The sequence below is a fragment of the Protopterus annectens genome, chromosome 9.part0, assembly GCF_019279795.1.
Source record: "Protopterus annectens isolate FY-2018-M chromosome 9.part0, PAN1.0, whole genome shotgun sequence".
NCBI classification, from domain to species: domain Eukaryota; kingdom Metazoa; phylum Chordata; order Ceratodontiformes; family Protopteridae; genus Protopterus; species Protopterus annectens.
Window position 1 is genome coordinate 664,463,498 of NC_056743.1, and position 23,234 is coordinate 664,486,731.

The 23,234-nt window shown below is 40.4% G+C and overlaps 1 protein-coding gene across 1 annotated transcript in view; it reads right to left on the bottom strand.

Moving 5' to 3' along the window:
• LOC122810896 (natural cytotoxicity triggering receptor 3-like) overlaps positions 1 to 11,289 on the bottom strand; it is a 125,520-nt gene extending 114,231 nt beyond the window's left edge. The window contains exons 1-2 of the mRNA XM_044082439.1: positions 11,244 to 11,289; positions 4,550 to 4,891 (exon numbers count right to left, since the gene is read on the bottom strand). Coding sequence (XP_043938374.1) covers positions 4,550 to 4,891; positions 11,244 to 11,283 — 382 coding nt within the window. The 5' untranslated portion in view covers positions 11,284 to 11,289. The remainder of the gene's footprint in view (positions 1 to 4,549; positions 4,892 to 11,243) is intronic.
• Positions 11,290 to 23,234: the final 11,945 nt, after the last annotated feature.

A 23,234-nucleotide genomic window follows, 5' to 3' on the forward strand; every position in this document is an offset into this window, starting at 1 on the left:
CAAAGGCTCTGGGTACGGTTCCTGACCCCCTTACTCCATGGGAAAGCTGTAACTTGTATATCACAAATGCCTGACTCTGTCTGTTTTGATTATACTGCTGTAAAAAATGTATTTTAGAATGTTTTAAGCTAACACCTGAAATGTATAGGAAAAAGTTTCATGAGCATAGACGCAAGGCAGATGAAAATGTATGTGAATATGTTGCTGAACTGAGCACTTATTTTCATAGCTGGGTGAGTGGATGTCAGGTCACCACTTTTGAAGGGCTGGCAGACCTTTTGGTGAGAGAACAAGCCCTTAGCACTTTGCCTGAGGACATGAGGATCTAGTTAGCTGATAGACAATGTGCTACTTCAGATGAGTTGGGGAAGAAGGGAGACCTATACCTGGCAAGCAGGGCAGCCCTGCACAGGAAGGGGACCCCCAGTACTGCTCATGGGTCTAAAGGAACCCATGGTGGGCAGCACAGACTGCCCCAACAGAATCTGCCAGTAGCAGGGAAGCCACTAGTCCAGGTACACATCTAAGACCTAGGGTGAAATATTTTGAAAGCAACCAGTGTGGCCATGTGGCATAGAGGTGTCCATGGAGGCAAGGTGGGGAACCAAAGGTGAGGGAGCCAGTAAGTGGGAAAGACAAAATGCCAACAGTAGGTTGTCTTGGGACAACAAGGGTACCAAACTACCACCAGAAGCTATATCCTATTGTAGTGAATGGCAAAGAGGCCATTGCCAAGAGAGACACAGCCTCTGCTATAACCATTATAAAGCCTGCAACAGTTACAGAGGAGCACAACTTGCCTGAGAAGTCTACTCCAGTCAGGGCTTTAGGAGGATCCCATTCCAAATACTTTTGGCTAGGGTTCACCTTAACTGGGAGGGTGGAGAAGGAAGCCAGCAAATAGGTGTGTTTGAGGATATACCTGCAGATGTCTTGATAGGTAATGATTCTGATAGTGCAGTACCCTGTGCTTGTGCAGTTACATGCAGTCAGGCTTGGAGACAAGCAGGTAAGTCTGGTACCTGGGGGAGACCCAGACAGACTGCATACTTGCAGTCAGGACTGGTGAGATGGTTACTTTAGGAAGGGAGCTAAACTGTAGCAGTGAGACTGAAGGTGAACCACAGCTGCTTGTGGGTACTGATGGTCCCTTGGACAGAGTGACTGCAAAGGTAGAGGTGAGTAGTAGTACCGAGGCTGACAGTGAAGCACCACTGTCACAGGATGCCAGACTTCCTATGGATGGGGGTAGCTGGGAAGGGTTACAAGGAGAGACTTGAGACAGGCTCGGCTCTCAGACCCTACATTACAAGGCCTGAGGCAGGTAGCTAGGGAGGCACCTGATTCTCAAGTGAAGGGGGAATCTGTATACTGGGACAAAGGGTTACTGTACAGAGAGTGGACCCCTGAGGGAGGGCTAGCAGGTGAGAGAGTACAGCAGTTGGTAGTGCCTAGAGCCTACCATCTGGCGCTTCTAGTCATAGCCCATGATATTCCCTTTGCAGGTCATATGGGCATAAAACATACAAAGAGATGTATTATGCAAAACTTCTATTGGCCTGAAATTTCAAAAGATGTAACAGGGTACTGCAGGACCTGTGAGCAGTGCCAAAAGGTAGGCAAGGCAGGAGACAAGGTGAGAGCTCCTTTGATGCCTTTGCCTGTGATTGAGGAGTCATTTCAGAGGGTAGCTATGGATATTGTGGGTCCTCTGAGTACCCCAAGTTCCACAGGGAAAAAGTATATCCTAGTGGTAGTGGATTATGCTACACAATACCCTGAGGCAGTGGATTTGTTCTCCACTGAGGCAGAGAAGGTGTCAAATGCTTTGTAAGAGATTTTCAGCAGGGTGGGTTTCCCAAACGAAATACTGACTGACCGAGGTGCCAATTTCATGTTAGACCTGCTGGCTTGTCTGTGGAAGTCCTGTGGGGTGAAGCACATGAAGACCACCCCCTACCATCCCCAGACTAATGGTCTTGTTGAGAGATTAAACTCTACAATCAAGTCCATGCTATGGGCATTTGCAGATCTGTTTAAGAGGGAGTGGGACAAATATTTGCTCCATCTGTTGTTTGCTTACAGAGAGGTTCCCCAGGAATCCACAGGGTTTTCACCCTTTCAGTTGCTGTATGGGCATAGGGTGAGGGGACCTCTAGATTTAATTTGAGATGAGTGGGAAGGTGATCTCACAAAGAGTCTGTTGTGGCATATGTCCTAAATCTCAGGACAATGCTCAGGGAACTCATGGGCTTAGCCCAGGAGAACCTGGCGGAAGCCCAACAATAGAAAAAGGTGTGGTATGATAGGAATGCTTGAGCTAGAGAGTATGCTGTGGGGCAGCAGGTAATGGTTCTCATTCCTGGCAGACACAACAAGCTGCAAGCAGCTTGGGAGGGACCATACAAGGTGGTAAGAAAGGTAAGTGATGTTAACTACATGGTGGAAGTGCTAGGTAGATGGCAGGGGCACAAACTGTACCATGTTAACATGATGAAACCTTGCCATGATAGGGAGGCCCTTGTGCTGAGCATTTGCAGTGGATTGCAGGAGGAGTCTGAGGGAGATCTGGGGACTGATCTCCTCAGTGAGTCTCGGGTTGACACCTCAGTGGAAGTGGTAGCAATGTCCCAGCAGCTATCCCCTACCCAGGTTCGAGAAATCTGGGCAGTGTTGCAGGAATTTGGGGACATGTTCATTGGGAAACCAGGGAGCACACACCTAGTGCAGCACCAAGTGGATACAGGACCCCAAAGGCCTATTAGGCAGGCCCCTTATAGGGTGCCTGAGAGAGTCAAACAGACTCTGAGGGAGGAAGTTACAGGAGATGTTGGAACTAGGGGTGATTCAAGAGTCCAACAGTCCCTGGGCCTCCCCAGTGGTGTTGGTGCCAAAGAAGGATGGCAGCACCAGGTTCTGTGTGGATTACAGAAAATTAAATAGTCACACAGAGTTGGCTGCTTACCCCATGCCTAGGACAGATGAGGCCCTAGAGCAGCTGGGTGGGGCTAAGTATCTTACAACCATTGATCTTACCAAGGGTTACTGACAGGTGCCCTTGACTCCCAGTGCTAGAGAAAAGTCAGCCTTTGTGACTCCTTTTGGCTTGTACGAGTTCACAAAGATGCCCTTTAGGATGAAGAATGCCACAGCGACTTTCCAGAGGCTGGTGGATAATATCCTAGTAGAAGCAGAAGGGTTTGCCCTAGCTTACCTACATGATATTGCCGTCTACAGCCATTCCTGGCCAGAGCACCTTCAGCATGTCGGGGAGGTGCTGGGCAGACTACAGAGGGCAGAGTTGACCATTAAGTCGAGCAAATGTCAGGTGGATATGGCAGAGGTCTCCTACCTAGGACATAGAGTGGGGAATGGTAAGATAAGGCTAGAACCTGCCAAAGTGAAAGCCATTCAGGCATGGCCTGCACCTCTTACCAAAAAGCAGGTGAGGGCATTCTTACGGACAACAGGGTACTACAAAAAGTTTGTCCCCAGAGGCTCCTTGATTGCTGGGCCAGGGCACGGCCATCACAAGGTTTTCTTTTGGTCTGTACTAATCTGGGTCACTCTTTGTACCCTGGCTGAAAAGAGTTTGTGTATCAGTCCACATACCCGATAGCCAAATCACAATAAATAAATCTAATGGAATCCCTCTTCTTCAAATTAGTGTCCCGTTGTAAACCTAAGGTTACCAGCTTGTCAGATATGACATTTTGTAAGACAAACCATACCCACAGCCAGCACAAAGGGTTGGAGTTCACATTGTTGCCAAAATAAAAGCTCACACTTTTAGAATGTGTGCTGTCTGTGGTATCACATCAAGGCATTTCCCATACAAAATATTTGTTTGAAGCAATTAGAGAAAACAGTATTTGTTGTCTTAGAATCTCAGGATAGTTGCCATTTTTGTGTTTTGCAGGGCAAAACTGCTCCAACATGGACTTTCCTGCATAAAGAAGGACGGGTGGTAGGTAATGCTGTGTAAGACCAGGCTAGAAAAACTCAAGATGTACTTCGCTGGAATGCATTGTGTCACAAGTAGCTGTACAAAAATATTTGTGTTTGTGTGTCTGTGTAGTGCGTATATTCAGTTATTTCAAATATTTGTGAATCATTCACATTCCTTTATAGGTTCTAAACGTTTCAAGCAAAACACTTCCCTATTCCAGTTGTGTAAGGGACAGTTTAAAACTACAACGGTAATCTCAACAAAATCAGGGACAAATAAATCCAGAAGTAATCAGGGACACTTTTAAAATATTAGCATTAGTAACTTGAGACATTGATAGAATAAGGGAATGTGAATTGATATACATTTTCTGAAATAAAAAGAAGTCTCTAGCTCTTCTTACTATCATTATTTCTTAAGTGCAAGTCACCACTTTTTCTCCAACTGTCGCCAGTTTTAAGAAGGATTAAGACAGACAGACCTAAAATTTGAGTCAAAATCAGGTCCCAGAAAACCAGGGACAGTTGAGAGGTATCCAGAGCCTCTGTGTTGTAACATTTTATGAAGGTGGAAGAAGCTGGAGCAGTGGAAGGCACTAACCTTTCTGATCCTGACGGCTGAAAACCTGAAGATTTGTTCCATTCCCAAAGGCTTTTCCAGAGCCAAATATTTCCACCTCACAGTAATACATTCCCGAATCCGAGAGGGTCACGCCTTGAATTTGGATGGAGGCATTTTTGTCATCCCTGAAGGCATCGTCAAGAAGTCGTTTAACCCGACCTTCGTACCCCCGGGCTTCTGGCGACACTTCAGACACGTTTCCCTTAAACCACCTGTACTGACCGACACGAACAGCTGCGTTATACAAACAGGACAAGAGGACATCCTCACCAACAGTTGCATTAACAGAAGAGTCTTGATAGACCTGAAGAGCGAGCAGTTCTGTAGGAAAAACAAATACCAACAAGGATAATTACAAACATGGTCCGCCTAATCATGTTTTCTGCTATCTTCATCCAAAACCTACACTTTTAATTTGCTTAAAATACACGAGAGTTGAACAGAATTACCATAACATTAAAGAAATAATCTACAAAATTTAAAAAACAGCGTTATTTACCCCATCCCGATTAGTAAATGAAGATTACAATGACGTAAACAATTCTATACTTTGCCTTCATAGCCAAAAATAACGAAAGACAGAAGTCCAAAATCAGTAGTAGGTGTACTCTAACATCTAGTGTTTTGAGGCACTTTTAAAATAGTCAAATTATCTGATTATTCTGATAGATTAATGTTTCAAACATGATAATCTGAATACAGATACATTAAATATGGTTGTTAACATCTTTGCTCAATCATCTTTCCTTGTATATTTTTTATTGCTCTGATTTAAAAGTATTATAATAGCTGTCATACCATTTGTACTAGTGCTTATTACCTTATTCTTAACTGGAGAAATTAAACTAAATCCGGTCTACCCAAACACTTTTTGTAAATAATTATTTGTAGCTCTGTTTTTCTCATTATGTTTCTCTTTCTGTCCATCTTAATGATTTTTTCACTCCAAACAGGCTCGATAAACTATTTGAGATAAAAAGTGTTTATATTAGTAATCTTTACTTCTGACATTTTAAGATGCAAAGTTGCACTTATTTTAGCAGGCTAACAATTGCGAAGATGATAGCACAATGTTAAAGGAGTCCCTTTGTTTAAAAATGTAAGTACTATCCAAGAGTTGCATCAACCTGAAAAGGTTTCCAGCCTGGATTAGAAGCGGCGGTAATGCCCTGGTCACTGCTGGAGTGTGAATAAAGCCTTCTAAGAATCCTTGGGGCAATGCCTTGGGACAGCCACCTAGGATGATGAGGAACAATTCTGCCGCTTGTTGGACAGACAGACAGTGTGTGTGTGTGTGTGTGTGTGTGTGTGTGTGTGTGTGTGTGTGTGTTGGGGAGTCAGGTAAAGCTTCCTTCGCTGATGTTCATTTATTTGTGAGAACACGCATTTTTATGGTTTATATACACACTGTTATTGTTTAAATTATTATTCGACAAAAAGAATGTGATAAAATAGTTAAAATAACGGTAACATAGTTTGACATTTAAAACAAGGAACCCCGGATCATAAAAATGAGAGCTTTACCATGAACTTAGGTTGTAGATGGATGAATGGATGCAGACAATGACTAATTTAGATAAATCTTGACCGTTTGTAATTTTACTAAAAGGTCAAATTTCATGGTCAGTAGACCGCTAAAGGAAAGGTTCCAAAAAATCTTAGAATAATACTGCTACATTAAATTCAAATAATATGATTACTGTCACCGTAAAGACTTCACGATGTTACTTTTGAATTTGAATATTATTTAATAAATGTGTGGATTAATCATTTCTTGTGTCCTATGTAGTCCAGTTAAATTGCAAATGTTCTGAGTTATTCAAAGAAGGAAGCATTTAAGAAAACTAGTACGCTCTCTCTCTAATTCTTGCTGCCTCACTCTCTGTCTCTCTCTCTCACACACACACACACACACACACACACAAAATCAGGGGCAAAGAACCATGGACATTTTTTAATATTAATACTAATCACTTTAAAGGGTGACCAAATATCAGGAGTTAAATTAGCATAGAATTTTTAGAAGTAAAAAAATTGTCGCCTTAATGGTTGTCATCATTTGTTGTCTACGATTCATAGGTAGGTACCAGGCTATTGGCCCTAGGGCCTATATAAGCCTAGCCAAAGGGTACCCTGGCTTTTGCCACCCAAGAAAATTATTTTCCTGTGCCCCTGTCAAGCAGAGCCACAGAAGTGATCCCTGGGGTGAAGTTCCTATCTCCCATCCAATCATCAATATTTTTCTTGAAGAGTGCTAATGAGGAGCTTTGTTTGATATAGATAGGTAATTTGTTCCAGAGTATGGGAAGTCTCTGGGACAGGAATCTAACCCTTCAGCACCTTTTGGCAAACAATTATCAATTTCAAGAGGGACAGAACAAAAAATCTGAGCCCAAATCAGTCATGTCCTTGAAAATTGCTTATACTTGACATGTGTTATGCATCTTTGTTTGAAGTCAGGGTGCTAGACAATAAAAATAATTTAGACCAAAAATGTGCGTAAGCCCCCTTATAATTTCCCAAAAATCAATGACCATCTCTCTCCCATACAATCACACCTACACATGCATGTCTGTCTTGTTCTATAAAAATACAGATTATTTACAAAATATCCCACCTCAGATCAGAGCAAAGAAGGAACAGACGTGTTTCAAAATCATTTTATGAAAGCAAAATAGCATAGAAGAGACTAAGAATTTAGTGTCTAATTAATCCGAGTTCAATCACGGGGCTGATGGCTGGACAGACGTCAGGGAAAGTAACTTCGCCATAAACGAAGACGTGCAAAGAAGGTGCGTATGTGTGTGAATGCAGTTAAAATTAAACACTTTGCAGGACAGTCCACACTTCTAGCCACTGCAAATTGATCAAATCTTGTTAGCCATTGAGGGCACTCATTTTATCATCAACGTCAAGACCCTTGTGAACTCAAATGCCTGGACTGTGAGATGTTGGGGAGAAAAATAATGTTAGTGTGTACTTGGTGTAGTTACAACGGGCAAAATGACAGTTTATTCTTAGTGCAGGAAGGGCAGTTATTTTATTTTATTTAGAAGGCAACACACACACACACACTTAAGGAAGTGCTGCATGCTTTTGGATCACCTCTAATTACATTTTTTATTATTATACGGACTACGGAGGCATGGAATAGTTTAACTGAACTTTTTTTGTAAATTAATTTTACATTCAATTTATGTCTACTTTGTACAACCTAAATCACAAGAAAAATACTCCCAAGTAAAGATACTCCATCATAGCTCTCAACCAATCAAGGACAATTTGAGAAATAATTAGGGACAATCAGGGGCATTTAAAATATCAGTGCTATCAACTTGAGACATTGACGGATTACGATAATGTTAATTGATATGCATTTTCTGACGTAAAATAAGTCTATAATTCTAATTATTGTCATTATCTATTAAATGCAATTCACCAAGTTTCCTCAAAATTCACCAGTTTTAATAGGGATTAAGAGGGACAGAGCTAAAATCTGAATGAAATTCAGGTACATTTATGAAAATCAGGGACAGTTGAGAGGTATGTAAAACTCCATCATACCATACTGTCATAATTTATTATGCCATCCACAGTCCGTCCACATTATTTTCAGGTCAACCTTTTCTTGTTTTCTTCATCTGGTCGCAACTGTAATAAAAAGTGTATCAGTCATATTTGCCTACATCATAGCTTTCAGCTTTCTGCCACCAAAATATGGAGCACTACCTCTGTCAATGTGGAACAAATGGGCAAAATGTGATACATTAGCATTTAGTATTATTTGCAATAGGTATTCATTAAAAAAATCTTAGCGATGATTGGCAACAGGGCCGTTGCTAGCTATGTATTCTATACCGTACATACAGTTAGCAGGGAGGGTAGCAAAATACTGTTCAAAAAAGGCTGTTCAGTATTATGTCTTTTTTAAGGCTGGTATGATATCCATTGCCGGTTGCTATCTGCCTTGCGCTAAAAGCAGACGACACAAACCGAGTGGCTTCATTTAAAAGGTATTAGTCTGCTGCAACAAGCATTTAAATCCTTCTAATTCCTTCTGTTCCATTAGGTGATCTCGTTGCTTGGGTGAGGGGGGACCGACTGACATTAACGCATTCTGGTAAAGAGGGTGAACAGCAGCAGAAGTTAGCTCTCAACCTTCCAGCGCCAAAATGAGGAACACTCGCCTTCATAATGTGGAACAAATGGGCAAAATGTGGAGCACATGCTAATGGCTTACTAACAACTCCAACTAGGAAGGTCATAGGATGGTTAAATTATGCTGGTTTTACTTATAAAGAAGACCCTTTAATGAATTAATATGATTATTTTCTATTTACCATGGATTTCACTTAAAAAAATTCCTAACACTGAATATGTGACAGACTCTTTCAGTGTGGAACTTTGAGGAACTTCGAAGAACATGAACTTTTTAAGACCCCAAATGAGGTACGTTCCTCGTACACTTGAGAGGTATGTCTGATCACTGCAGGGGAGGGGATGGTACGGTCATGGTAGTTTGCCAGATGTGGTGGTTTGCCTTTGTTAAGTTGCCAGAAGATTACTATAACAGACTCTGAGCTCAACATTAATCGATTTCTTTAATTCAACATTAGAAGCAAAAAATTCAATCAACAACATCAAGCCACACGTTTCTACATACTAGGAGCTCACATCTCACTCTTCCCGTGTCCTCTGTCTCCACCTAGTGACACAAGATGCAGAACACAACATATCCCCCCCTTATTTAAGGACAGTAAAATATAAAGTCCCACAGAGACGGAACATAACTTCAGCCTAATTATTTCATTTAAATTGCTGACATTAACAGACTCGTTAAAATAATAATGCGAACAACGTGTTCATTAATTTTCTGCACCATTAAACATTCATAGTATACTATAAATCAGTGAACAAGTGTCAGAAACCAAACGTTCAAACCACTAATTTTTCAATCAACACTTTTATTTCAAATTCTTGTCAGATACGTGAGTGGTTCAATCTCCAAATATTTATGTATACATAAATGGAGGGGGGGGGCATAATGGTCAAGGTCTTTACCTTATACACACAAGGTACAGGATTTGATTTTGACCTGGGGTTATTGCCTAGGCTTAAAATTAGCTTAGTATTCGCCTATGAACCTATATAATGTGCCCCCATCTCTTAACTATAACCCACTTTACTCGTTTTGAACCCTCTACATCCAGCTACACTTCCACACGAAGTTGTGATACCTGCTCCTAACAGCAAACTTCCTGCGATGTGTTTCCACAACTAGTCTGCAGGAAAAAAAATCCGTAGGGTTTCCACCTGTCCCACTTTGCGAGGGACAGTCCCTCTTTGGGCAGTTGTGTCCTGACAAAAACATTGTAAAAATGGCATATGTCCTGAGATTTTAGGACAAAAATATTTCCTATATTTATGTGATAGTTACATAAAACAGTTATCCTGTATCTAAAATACCTAAATGTTATAAGAAACAGAATAAGCAACTAAAATGCTACAAGAATAAGCTTTTATTTAGGCAAAAAAGTTAAGTTCTAACCTTTGTACTGACCATGGGTATGTGTCGGCCTGTAAAATCTGATGTTTGTACCAAAAATGTCCCACTTTGGCCATTTGAAAAGCTGGCAACCCTACCGCCATTAATTTCTCCAAGCACGGAATAAATATAACTTAAATGCATTTTTACCTGTGTTTAATACGCATAATAGTAGTATTTATATAAAAAGGCACACTATGCATACAGTGTATATAGTTATGCATTAGTTCCGAGATAGATTTAATATTTTGTTAAAGTGAAAAACGCGGTTGAATGCTATGTGTGTGCAATTGGTTTATCTTCCTTTTAAATAACTGATACATAAAGAATTTTTTTAACATATGTTGACTCGTTTTGAAACCCCAACCGGTAAATAAATGTAAGTAAAAATAATCAATGCATTTACAATCATTTTACTTGTCATATTAAACAAAGGGACATATTAAAGGTCATTATCATTTATACCGGACCACAGTCAAAAATGATTTTCAAAGTGACTACTGTATTACTTTTTTTACAAAGAGTTCTTTCGTGCACATCGACATTGGGAATAAATAGTTAAGCTTTTTACTGACTAGCAGAATAACAGTGTTGATAACCATCTCGCCCATTCTTGAATGCTCCATCAAAAGCCACGAGCAAAGGAATATTTGGGCAGGCAACTGTGTACTAACAACATAATTTAACAATCATTTAAGCAGGTATCTCAGCATCATTGCTCAAGAATTTGGACAAAGCCAAAATTAATGGCCTATACCAAGATCGGGGCTGTGTTTTAATTATATTAATGTAAATCGCTTAAAACGTTATTAGAATGTCATGTTTTGTATCTCTGAACAACGAGAAGTATGAATCTCTAATGGGTGGCATTACTGACTCGTTGTAATCCTCGATTATTTATCAGAAAATTAAAACATGATATGGAATAAAATATGAGGTAAATCAAAGATGCTCTGCAAAAGCAGGGTCAATGGAAAGGCATGCTAAGTAATGAAAAGCGTATGCTGTAGTCCCAAAACAAAGTAAATGGCATGCCAGAAAGGACATTTTTCTATTACTCTTTTCATTTGAAATAGATTAAAGTTAGTCTGATTTTACCATAAAAGATATGTTAAACACAAGTCTCACCTGACGCCAGAGCGATAATACAAGTGCATTTCCAGATCATACTTGGGAAGCGACAATTCGAAGACTTGGAACTAAGGTTTTAAAGCAACAACGGGGTAGCTGTTACCAACAATGACATCATGGAAAATACTGCGAAATAAACCCAAATGCAGAGTAAAGCACATCGTGCAAAGTAGCTAACAAAATTTGGAAAGCAGCCAACAACATACAGACAATAGCATAAGGTAGTTATATATAAAAAAAAGTTGAAATGCCGTTTTCACCTTTTACATTTAGCCCCAGACCTCCCTCACGCTAAGCTGCATTTTTGGTCACCTTTATTATTTCAAGCAAATAAGTCTATACGAGACAGTACACAATATTTAAATACAGAAGGCAAATGTTTATTTCTGAAGCATATCTTTTGCAGGATAAACTACAACCAGAGCTAATTTAAACAACTACTTTCGTTCATTTTTATCTTTAGACTAAAGAAAGTAGTATATTGGATGTTAGTAGTTTTTTGTTTTAGATCATACACTCATTAAGTTGTTTGAAATGTGTTATCATGGCTAACAGTAACAGATAATACATTTCCCCTTCAAGATACATTGTAATGCATATATCACTGCTGCATGCACAACTGATAAAATCAGATAGCTATCCTTCAGTTAAAAAAAGGGGGGGGGGCATGGGGAAAGTGGTCCGGCAAATTGTTATTTAAAGAAGTAAGCGCTCACCATTTTAAGAGAAAACTACACATTTTGGAGAAGGGCTGGGCAACACATTGTGATGTAAACTACGCAGGTAGGACCAGGAGGGGAGCAGAACTGTTTTATAGATAAAGAGCAAAACTCGTACGCGACCCTACCTCCTCATCCCCATGGAAGGTGCACCTCTCTGCATCATCCTACTTAATTATAAGTAATTCCAGAGTCACGGGCATCTAAGTAAAATATTTCACTGTGGAGAAATTTCACCAAATTACATTTAGTCAGTTTCCATCTCAGAAAATTCTTGCTGGAGATTGGTAGGACTGCCCTTCATATAGGTTCAGAAAATAACATCATATTGAATAACAACATGTTAGATTTCTTAGGTTCATAGGTAGGTACTAGGCTATCTGCCCAAGGGCATTTATAAGCCTAGCCAGAGTGTGTCAGCCTTTGCACCCCCATTGATTAATTAACTGAGCCTCTGTCAAGAAGAGCCAATGAAGTGATCCCAGGGGTGTATTTTCTGTTACCCATCCACTCGTCAAGGTTTCTCTTGAAGAGTGTTAGTGCGGGGCTCTGCCTAATGTAGTTAGGAATTTTGTTCCAAAGCATGGGGAGTCTCTGTGACAGGAATCTATCCCTCCAGCATGTTCTATTTATTGTTGTGGTGAGGTTTAGCTCACTAGAGCAAGTGGCTCTCAGTGACTTGGATTTCTTTAGGTGGAGCATGTCCATCAGTTCTGAGTTGGACATGGCTTTGTAAGTCAGGCAGAGATCACCTCTGAGTAAGTGATATGCGACTGAGTACAGCTGAAGTTTTTCCAGTCGGGCTGCGAAGGACATATGTTTGAGGCCAGTAATCCCCTTGGTGAGGTACTTTTGTAGTCTTTCCAGCTGTTGAAAGTGTCTTGTGAGGTACATCCCAAATGGGGGCATTGTACTCTATGATGGGTCTGATGAGTGATGAGCAGAGGGGCACAATAACCTCTTTATTTCTAGATGCAAACCCTTTAGTAATTAGATGGGCTACATAGAAGGATTTCCTAACTATTTTGGCAATATGATTGTCAAAGGAGAGATTACTATCTACCTGAGTCCCCAGATCTCTTATTACCTCTTCTGTATTAAGGGGGCTGCCACCTATGTGATAATTCATGGGTGTTTTGTTTTTCTCAAACTATGCATTGTTTGGCATTTAGCTTGAGACCATGACTTTGACACCAGGTGTCCATCTCAGTAAGGCCCTTTTGGAGAATGTCCGTGTCAGCCGGAGAGTCAAATACGGCTCCCAGTTTGCGGTCATCGGTGAACTTGGTTAGCCATAGTCCTCCTGTGTTTGCCTGTACTTCTGAGAAGTATATGCTGAACAGTAGGGGTCCCAGTACCGAGCCTTGAGGGACACCACTTGTGACTGGTTTAGAGTCAGACCTGGAGCCCACTATTCTTACCATGTGAGTTCTGTCTGTAAGCCAGTTGGCAACCCATCTCGTGATGTAGGGGTTTATGCTCAGGCTGGTGAGTTTTTCTATAATTCCCGAGTGGGGAATGGTGTCAAAAGCCTCGGTGAGGTCAAGGTAGGCTGTGTGAACTACCTTCTCCTCATCTATGGCTTTGGTGACTGTCTCGAAGTAGTCAACCAGGTTTAGTAGGCATGATCTGCCATTAACAAAGCCGAACTGGGTCGGGTCAAGTGTTTGGAGATTCCCAATGTCTTTGTTAATGAGCTCCATGATGATGCACTCCATAACCTTGCAGACTGGGCTACTCAGGCTTATGGGGCAATAGTTACCAGGGTCAATTGTGGCCCCTCCTTTGTGGAGTGGAATAACCATTGCTGTGCGCCATTCTATGGGCACATAGCCTGTAGAGAGGCTGAGGTTGAACAGCGTGTTTAGGTGGGCGGTTAGTTCATTCTGTAGTTCGTGCAAGACGCAGCCTGGGACACCAGCTGGCCCCACTGATGCTGTGCTTTTGGCTTTTGAAAGGGCTGTTTTCACCTGTGCTTCTGTGATTTACGGGACACTACACTTTTCCGGTATTGTTGTGGGCCCTTTTGGGGGTGAGAGGGAGGGTGAAGTTTGCACTGAATCTATCTGTCAGGATGTTGGCAATATCAGTGGGTTCAGTATATTTTGTGCTATTTTGCACTAGCTCAGAGCATATCTGCGAGTTGCCACTTAGATTCTTGACATAGCTAAAAAAGGCTTTGTGGTTATCTTTCAAATCCTTGGCTATTTTTCTTTCAAAGTTAGCCCTGGAGGATTTTATGAGAGACCTTAGTTTCTTACTGATACTGATCAGGGATGTCTTTCCTTCTTGGGATTTGCTTTTTTCTGAACTAGTTTCCTCCTTCTATTGTATAGCCTGTTTATGGCAGGGGTCCACCAGACTGGTTTCCTTCTCTTAGGGGAGTGAGTCTTGATTTTGCTAGGGATGGCATGATCCATGCATCCTTGTAGGTGCTCATAGAGTGCATTTGTAAAGGTTCCTGCATCTTGGACACTGTTATCCTTTAGCGTGGGGCTGTGAAACTTACCACCTCTGTCTTAAGTAAGGTGAAGTTTGCTATAGAAAAGCTTTTCACTGTGGTTTCCTTGGTTGGATGTGGTGGTGTGGACATCCAGAGTGATTAGTTTATGGTCTGATCTAACCAGTGACAGGTTGACCTCCGGTGTGGAACACCTGTCACCCATGTTGGTGATGACCAGGTCCAATATGTTTTCACCTCTGGTAGGGGAGTTTACCAGCTGATCCAGGGCATTTGAGTTGATAAATTCTAGGAAGCGCTGGACCTGGGAGTTTGTACTTGAGTGGTTTTCCCAGTGAACAGTAGGGTAATTGAAATTGCCCAATATCAGGGTGTTCAGTAGGACCTTCATGTTTTCCAGTGTCTCCAGAAAGGCAGAGTGGTGGTCCTGGGTCATGGAGGGTGATCTGTAGCAGGCCACAATTTACATTGCAGATTTGCCTTATGTTAGTTGCACATGGATGATCTCGGAGGTATCATGCTGCACCACTAACCTGGAGGTGTGGGTATCCTTGAGGAATATGGATACACCCCCTCCTTTTGTGTTTCGGTCCATGTTCTATGGCCGAAATGTGTGGTATGAGTTGTAGCCCGGTAGTACTGGGGTGCTCTGTGGAGCCTTGAACCAGGTTTCACTTACTGCATAGATGTCGATGTTCTCCATACTGAGGAGTGCTTTGAGCATGTGCATTTTGAGATTTAAACTCCTGGTGTTGAGTAGCATAACCCTCATTTTTTTTATTTGTACAGTTTATGGAGGTGGGATTGACTTTTTAACCTTGCCTAAAAAAGGCACTATGGGGGCAGCAAGAGCCTTGGCCAGTATTCGAAAGCCTAGGGGTGACAGGTACAAGCCGTCTCTTGCAAAGCAATGAGGCTTGTCGAGCATGTCATCCCAGGCTGACGGACACTGGATCCCCTTTGAATGACACCAGAAGCTTAGCCAATTGTTGAAATTGATCATTTTTTCTTTATACTGCAGTATCATTCTTGGTGAGGGCAGGATGCTACTCAGGGTCAGGGTCATACCCGCCTGGGCTACATGATCAGAGAGCTCTTCCATGTCTTTTTTCATGTAGTCCAGGGAAGTACGTCTCAGGTCATTCACACCAACATGAACAATGACAGTCATATTTGTGCTTGTTCTGGAGTGACCTGCGTGTTTGTGTTATGTGGCGGATTCTGGCTCCTGACAGGCAGCTAATAGTAACCTTCTCCTTGTCCAGCCTAGTGAGTGGGATGTCAGTGTGCCTGACTATAGAGTCGCCTATTACTAGTGTGTTAGGTATGTTATTTCGCCTTAAGGGCTGTGATTGTGCGGCACACTGATTTTGTGTTTTATGTGTTGTCTGGTTTGTGACGGGAGGTGCATGTTTTTTGGGTGTCTGCTTTGGAGGTCTGTGATGCTTTTGCAGGTTTTTATTTAGGGCATCTGAGTATGATTTTGTGTATTTATGTGTATTTTTGTTTCATTCTTGGCCACACCCATGACGTGTGATGATGCAAGGTATTGCCAGCTAAGCCAGGAGAAGAAGGGCAGTGGATGTGCAAAATATGCCAGCACAGCTAGCTGGAACTTAATAAAGAAGTATATATTATTTCACACTTAGGGTTGCCACCTTTTAACAAGGCGAAAGTGTGACATTGGGATGTGGCCAATATGACATGTGGAGTGACCGACACTGGCCACACCCCCACCACGACATCACCAGAGGTGTTAAAGGAGATGCAGTATTACAGTTATGGATACAACATTGTGACATTACAGCATACTGAAAACTCAAACCATTTAAATGAAGTGAAGCATTACTGCAAAAAAACACATTATTCAGTTGTAACAGTAAATAAACTTTAAAGGAATAAAAAACACACTACTCATTAAACAGACACTTGTTTATTTAAAAAGTAAAAAAAATCATAAACCAACCATGACTATTCAGAAAGAAAACTTAAAAAAAATCTACATACCACATACAAGCCAAGTATAAAATTAAGACTTTTTATTGTCAATTAAAGCTAAAGCAAAGAAAAAACACAAAACTACATACTGTACCCTAGTACTACATACTGCACACTAGCAAATTAAAGCTAAAGCAAAGAAAAACACAAAATTACAAACTGTATCCTAGTACTTTATACAGCACACTAGTACACTAAATCACTGTTTTTTAAAAGTGTATTTTGAATTTGATTTTATGGCTTGAAGAAGGGCTGATTTGAAACAATATTTGAGTAAAAGTCACAACATTTCATCCGGTAATTTACAGTCATCATTAGTTCAGCTTTTAACAAGTCCACGCTACATTGGTTTCGCATATCTGTCCATTTACCTTTCACCAAAGCAAAAACTCTTTCTGCAAATGTGTTTGAGGTCGGTATAGATAAAACCCTAGTAATTACTGGATATAGTGCAGTCAGTTCAGGCTCTTCTTTGAAAAGCTTGAGCCACGTCTCTCCTGGGGTCAAGCTTGTGTTATATAACTGTTTGAGAAAGGGCTTAATTGCCAAGTAAGCCCCTAAAAAGATAGTCTTCATCTACATCCTGCAGACTCAGGGCAGTGGTCACATTAAGTAAGTCACTGAAAGCAAAGGGCTCATTTAGAGATAATTTAGACAGTGTAAACAAGTAGTTGCTTTCAGTATAATCAAACCACTGTTCCAGGTACTTCACTGCTGTCTCCAAGAACACAATGAAGTCTCTTTTCAGTTTGTTAGCAGAAGTGCTATCTAATGTGCTAGTAAGTGCCCTAAGTTTCCCTCCAAAGAAAGCACCTTCAGCTCTTGCCTGCAGTTTTTGCTTCAGAGAGACCATTACACAAAAAGTTTCCATTGCAGTAAGTGCTGATTTTTCTAATGTACTTATATGTTCATTAAAATCAACAAGAACAGCACAGAGACAGTGCAAATAGTACTGGGGCAGCATAGGCAATGCATTCTCACCATGCTCATTAGCTGAAAAGTACTGCTATATATGCCGGGGGGGGTCTCCTCTTCTCCTTGGGAGAGGAAATAGGACTGGAGCACTGGGAGATTTTTCACTACTCTTTCAATGGCTGGGAGTAATGACAGCCACCTTGTTGGCACATGTCTTAACAGACTCTCAAATTCCATGCCACAAAACTCAAAGAAGTATTTCAAGTCTCTGGTCCTTGTGGCAGAACCTGAGAAGTGGCTAAAAAGTTTCATTACAAATACTTCCACGTCGTACGGTAGTTGTGCTGCAGCTTTTTTGGCTGCATTGTGAATAATGTGGGCAACACAGTTAGCCATCTGGAGTGATGGGCACTTTTCTTTTAATCTGGAATATACACCAGATTTCTTCCCATAGTTCACACTGGCATTATCAACCCCATAAGCTGAAATGCTGTTCCAGGGCAAGGAGTACCTTTCCATAATGTTGGAAATTTGCTGTGAAATAGCCTGTGCAGATTCATCAGGGTCTTCATAGAAGTCCAAAAGGCCATTCACCACCCCTTCTTCTTTAGAAAAAATACCTCACAACAAGTGGAAATAATTGTATGTTCCCCTTGTTGGAAGCATCTGATGAAATTGCAAATGAAGTGCCTGGTTTTTGAAGGTCATGCAGGAGGCATTCCAATGAGTGTGGTCCCAAAACATTTTTGACTATGGCTTCAGCCTTGGTTTTTCCACAATATAGTTTTTTGCAGTGTCCGAGTCACTGTACAACTGGCTGGCCAACTTTACTGCACAGTCCAAGCTGTTATATGAAATATTGTGCTTAACAGCATGGAACACCTCAGAGGCTTCTGCTGCAATTATCCTAAGTTCTGGTCCCTCGAGGTTTGCGTTCCTTGCCCACTTTGTCATCAGGTGACTGGATTTAGCTTGAAGAATAGCAGTCTTATGTTGTTCAGTTGCCTCATGTCGTGTGACATAATTTCTTCTACTGTGGGTCACTAGAAATTCTCTCTTGCAGTACCTGCAGAACGCTTTGACATCACTGCATCTCTTGATCCAGTTGAATTCAGTTTTCCAAACATCCTGCCACTTGCACATTCTCTTGTTGCTGGTTGACTGTGATGAAGCTGCTGCTCTCTTCATGCTTAAATCTGTACTCACCTGATATGCAACATATTTACCAAGACTGTGTTAGTAGGGTGCAGTAACATATTGGTGCAGAGCACAAATTTATTGGCTCAAAAAACATTGGAACACAAAAGTAATGGCTCGAAAAACATGGGCACGTAAAAGAACTGGCTCGAAAAACATTGGCAAGCAAAATAACTGGCTCAAAAAACATTGGCACTTGAAAGAACTGGCTTGAAAAACATTGTCATGTGAAAGAACTGGCTTGAAAAACATTGGCATGCAAAATAACTGGCTTGAAAAACATTTGCACTTGAAAGAACTGGCTTAAAAAACATTGGCATGTGAAAAAACTGGCTTGAAAAACAGTGGCACTAAAAAAACTGGCTTGAAAAACAGTGGCACTCAAAAAAATGGCTTGAAAAACAGTGGCACTCAAAAAAACTTGCTTGAAAAACATTGGCACTTGAAAAAAACTGGCTTGAAAAACATTGGCACTCAAAAGAACTGGCTCGAAAAACTTTGGCATGCAAAAGAACTGAGGAATGCAGCAGAAAAGAGTTAACGTTACAAACAGTTTGAAAAAGGTCAAATAGTAAATGAGGTAATGTAGGGGGCATTTTGGCCATTGAAAACTAACATTAACACAGCTCGTAGAAAATGAAATGCATTATTTTTACCACCGAACATGCCCCCCACCTCACCCCACCACTCAAGAAAAAAAGTTAACCACATTTTCACTGAACCAAAAAAAACACTAAAATGAATGAGAATGCACAGCGGATACCATAGACCTGATTTAGCTTTTGACTACAGCAGTTAAAAGAAATGTATGGCACTAATTTACACAGCGCAATGATCTATTAATGAACATGCCCAACAGCAGCACTGGTCGTAATCGGATTATAATGAAAACAGTGCATTGTAAGTTTATTGAAGACGTCACTAAAACACAAAATACAAACTTTGCTACTTATAAAGGCAAACTACCCTGTAACAATGAGATGGTTTAGCACAATCTCAAATACACTGCATTAACATCTGAGCATGCATCCACAAAAAAAAAGAATAACAGTAAAAAAGTCCGTAAACATTTTACCTTTTAAAAATGCTTCTTGCAAGAGAAGTAAAAGAAACTACAGTGTACAGCAGACTCCATGGACTCCTTTTACCTCAAAACATAGCAATTAAGAGTAATTTACACAGCGCAGCAATGCAATAAACAGGCCCAAGTAAAAGCAGCATACCCATATTCACATTACAAGCAAAGCAGGACATTTTAACCTTATTAAAAATGCATAAAAAATTAAATGCACACATTTACAAGTATAAATTAAAACAATCTTGAAACAGCTTCGGCAAGTTTGCAACATTTACTTACTAGAATAATAAATGCACTACATTAACTGTTAACATTCCCCCAATAAAGGTAGACTTGTACCACATACACATTGACTTGCAAGAACTAACAGGAAAAATTACCCACACAGTATATCCTAACGTCCTGAAAACAGCATTAAATTGCACACATCTCCACACAAAAAAGTGCAAACTATGCTCGAACATTTTCTATCTGCAAACAGAAAATACCCAGAAAAAGCTACGACAATAGAAATACATCCCACTACATTTATATTTCACTGCCCCCCACCAGAAATAAACAACTTCTATACACACAGTTCAGCCTTTTAAAAGTAATGCATCCAAATCATACCCCCAAGAACAATAACAATTACATATACATACAGGTTTTATACCTTTAAAAACTACTACTTAAAAATCTCAAAATAATCACTGCACAGATTTAAATACTGCGTACTGCACCCCCATCTACCTCTAAACATTAAAACTTAAATAAACTATAATATATTCCCATTTTAAACTACTACTCAAAAATCTCAAAATAACCACTGCACAGATTTAAAAACTGCATACTACACCCCCATCTACCTCTAAACATTAAAAAATTAAATAAAGCACAATATTCCCATTTTAAATAACTAAAGGCACAAAATACTATGTTATGTACTTACCACTATCACAGTTTTTGCTGGGCTAGCTTGCTTCCTTCCTGCTGGAATGGCTAATTGGATGACTGGCTCTGTCTGCTCAAGTGGCTGGTCTGACTGGCTAGCAGGCTCCCTTGCTGGCTGGCAGGCTCCCTTGCAGGCTGCCTAGCAGTCTCCTTTGCAGGCTGGCTTCTTTGCTGGCTGGCTGGCTTCTTCGCTACTAGGATTGGAAATTTCAGACCTTAAGTATTTTCTTCACAGCTGTAGAGCACTAAGACAAAACTGCTCTGCAGCTGTGACCTTTATTGGGCTCTTTGAGGTGAATTCCCACCCCCTCCAATCCCTGCAGCCAATTGCTGCTTGAATTACACAAACCGGACCTAGCAGGGAATCCCTCTAACTGCAGGTCTGGGTTGTTGACATAGCTGCATTGCCGTGGAAAAAACAAAAGTATTTTTGGCTTTTCCATGGCAATGGCAATTCAAGAGCTTGAAAAGTGGAAAATGGGACTTTTAAAGTCCCACTCGCTGCGAATACAGGAAACGGGATGAGAAGGCTCAACCCGTGAGTGTCTCGCTGACAACAGGATGGGTGGCAACCATATTCACACTGAGCTAAAGGGAGGAGGGGCACTGACCACAACTCTGATTTATGATATAAAACAATAAGCATCCTGTTTTCTTGCTTATTTTTTATTCTTACCATTTATTGTACTTTTTGTTGTATGCAGCCTACATTTTATTGCACTTTTTATTGCCTGCTGCCTACTTTTTTACTGTATTTTATTGCTATAAACTAATCTGCTCTATTGTACTGCCTTACTGGGCCTTTTAAATTACCTTTATTACTACCTCACTTTTTTTGTAAAGCTTTTTTAGCTAGTTTCACTGTGTGAAAGGTATTAATTGGAAAATGTTCACCTTTTGCTAGGCATCTGTTATTTCTGTTTTTCTTGCCAAGGAGTGCATCATTTAACTTATTTGTTTGCAGTTAAGAGCATTCTCTAGAGTCTCCTTGTTCCTTTTTCTGTTTAAAACTTTAGTTTAGTGTCTCACTGCTGCTTTCCTGCTGGGATAAACATTTATGTAGTGTTTTCTGACTAAAATAGTGTAGCTTGTAGCATTGCCCATTTTCAGGCTTGCTGTCTCTGGGCCTAGTTGTTTGTTTGCAGTGGTTGTGTGCTTTGAGCACATTTTCCAGGCCATCTTGGATTAGCAAAAGCCATTCTCCACTTTTGTGAGAGTATAGTGTTGATTGGCCACTGGCTGGTAAAGGTTGGCTGGTATAGGGCTTGGAATAACCACCTCATTGGTTCTTTTGAGCTTTTTTTAAGTTGTTTCAGGTTCATCATTCTGGTACTTAAGACCTACCTTTGTGAGGGTTTCTGCTATTTCACACTGAGCTAAATGGTGGAGGAGCATTGACCACAACTCTGATCTGTGATTTAAAACAAGTATCCTGTTTTCTTGGTTATCTTTTTTTACTAGTTATTGCTTATTCTTACCATTTATTACACTTTTATTGTCTGCTGCCTTACTTTTCATTGCACTTTTTATTGTCTATTGCCTACTTTGTACTATATTTTATTGCTATAAACTAATCTACACTGTTGTACTGTCTTACTGGGCCTTCTAATTCACTTTTGGTATTGCCTCAGTTTTTGTAAAGCCTTTTTAGCTAATCTCACTGTATGAAATGTATTAATTGGAAATGTTCTCCTTTTGCTAAGCATCTGTTTGTTATTTCTGTTTTTCTTGCATATACCTGATTTGTTTGCAGTTAAAAGCATTCTCTAGAGTCTCCTTGTTCCTTTTTCTATTTAAAACTTTCATTTGGTGTCTCACTGTTGTTTTATTGCTGGGATAAACATTTCTGCAGATTTTTCTGCCAAAAACAGTGTAGCTAGTAGCTGTAGCATTGTCCATTTTCAGGATTGCTGTCTCTGGGCCTAGTTGTTTGTTTGCAGTGGCTGTGTGTTCTGAGCACATTTTCCAGGCCATCTTGGATTATCAGAAGCCATTCTCCACTTTTGTGAGAGTATAGTGTTGATTGGCCACTGGCTGGTAAAGGTTGGCTGGTATAGGGCTTGGAGTAAGCAACTCATTGGTTCTTTTGAGCTTTTTTTTAAGTTGGTTCAGATTTCAGCCTTCTGGTACTTAAGACCTACCTTTGTGAGGGTTTCTGCTATTTCACACTGAGCTAAACGGAGGAGTGCACTGACCACAACTCTGATTTGTGATATAAAACAATAAGTATCCTGTTTTGTTGCTTATTTTTTACTAGTTATTGGTTATTCTTACCATTTATTGCATTTTTTATTGTCTGCTCCCTACTTTTTATTTTACTTTTTATTTTCTTCCTTACTTTTTACTGTATTTTATTAATATGAACTAATCTGCACTGCTGTACTGCCTTACTGGGCCTTTTAAATCATTTTTTTACTGCCTCACTTTTTGTAAAGCTTTTTATCTAGTTTCACTGTGTGAAAGGTATTAATTTGACATTTTCTCCTTTTGTTAAGCATCTGTTTGTTGTTTCTGTTTTTCTTGTCAAGGAATACATCGTATAATTGATTTGTTTGCAGTTAAAAGCATTCTCTAGAGTCTCCTTGTTCCTTTTTCTGTTTAAAACTTTCATTTAGTGTCTCACTGCTGTTTTCCTGCAGGGATAAACATTTCTGTAGTGTTTTCTGACTAAACTAATGTAGCTAGTA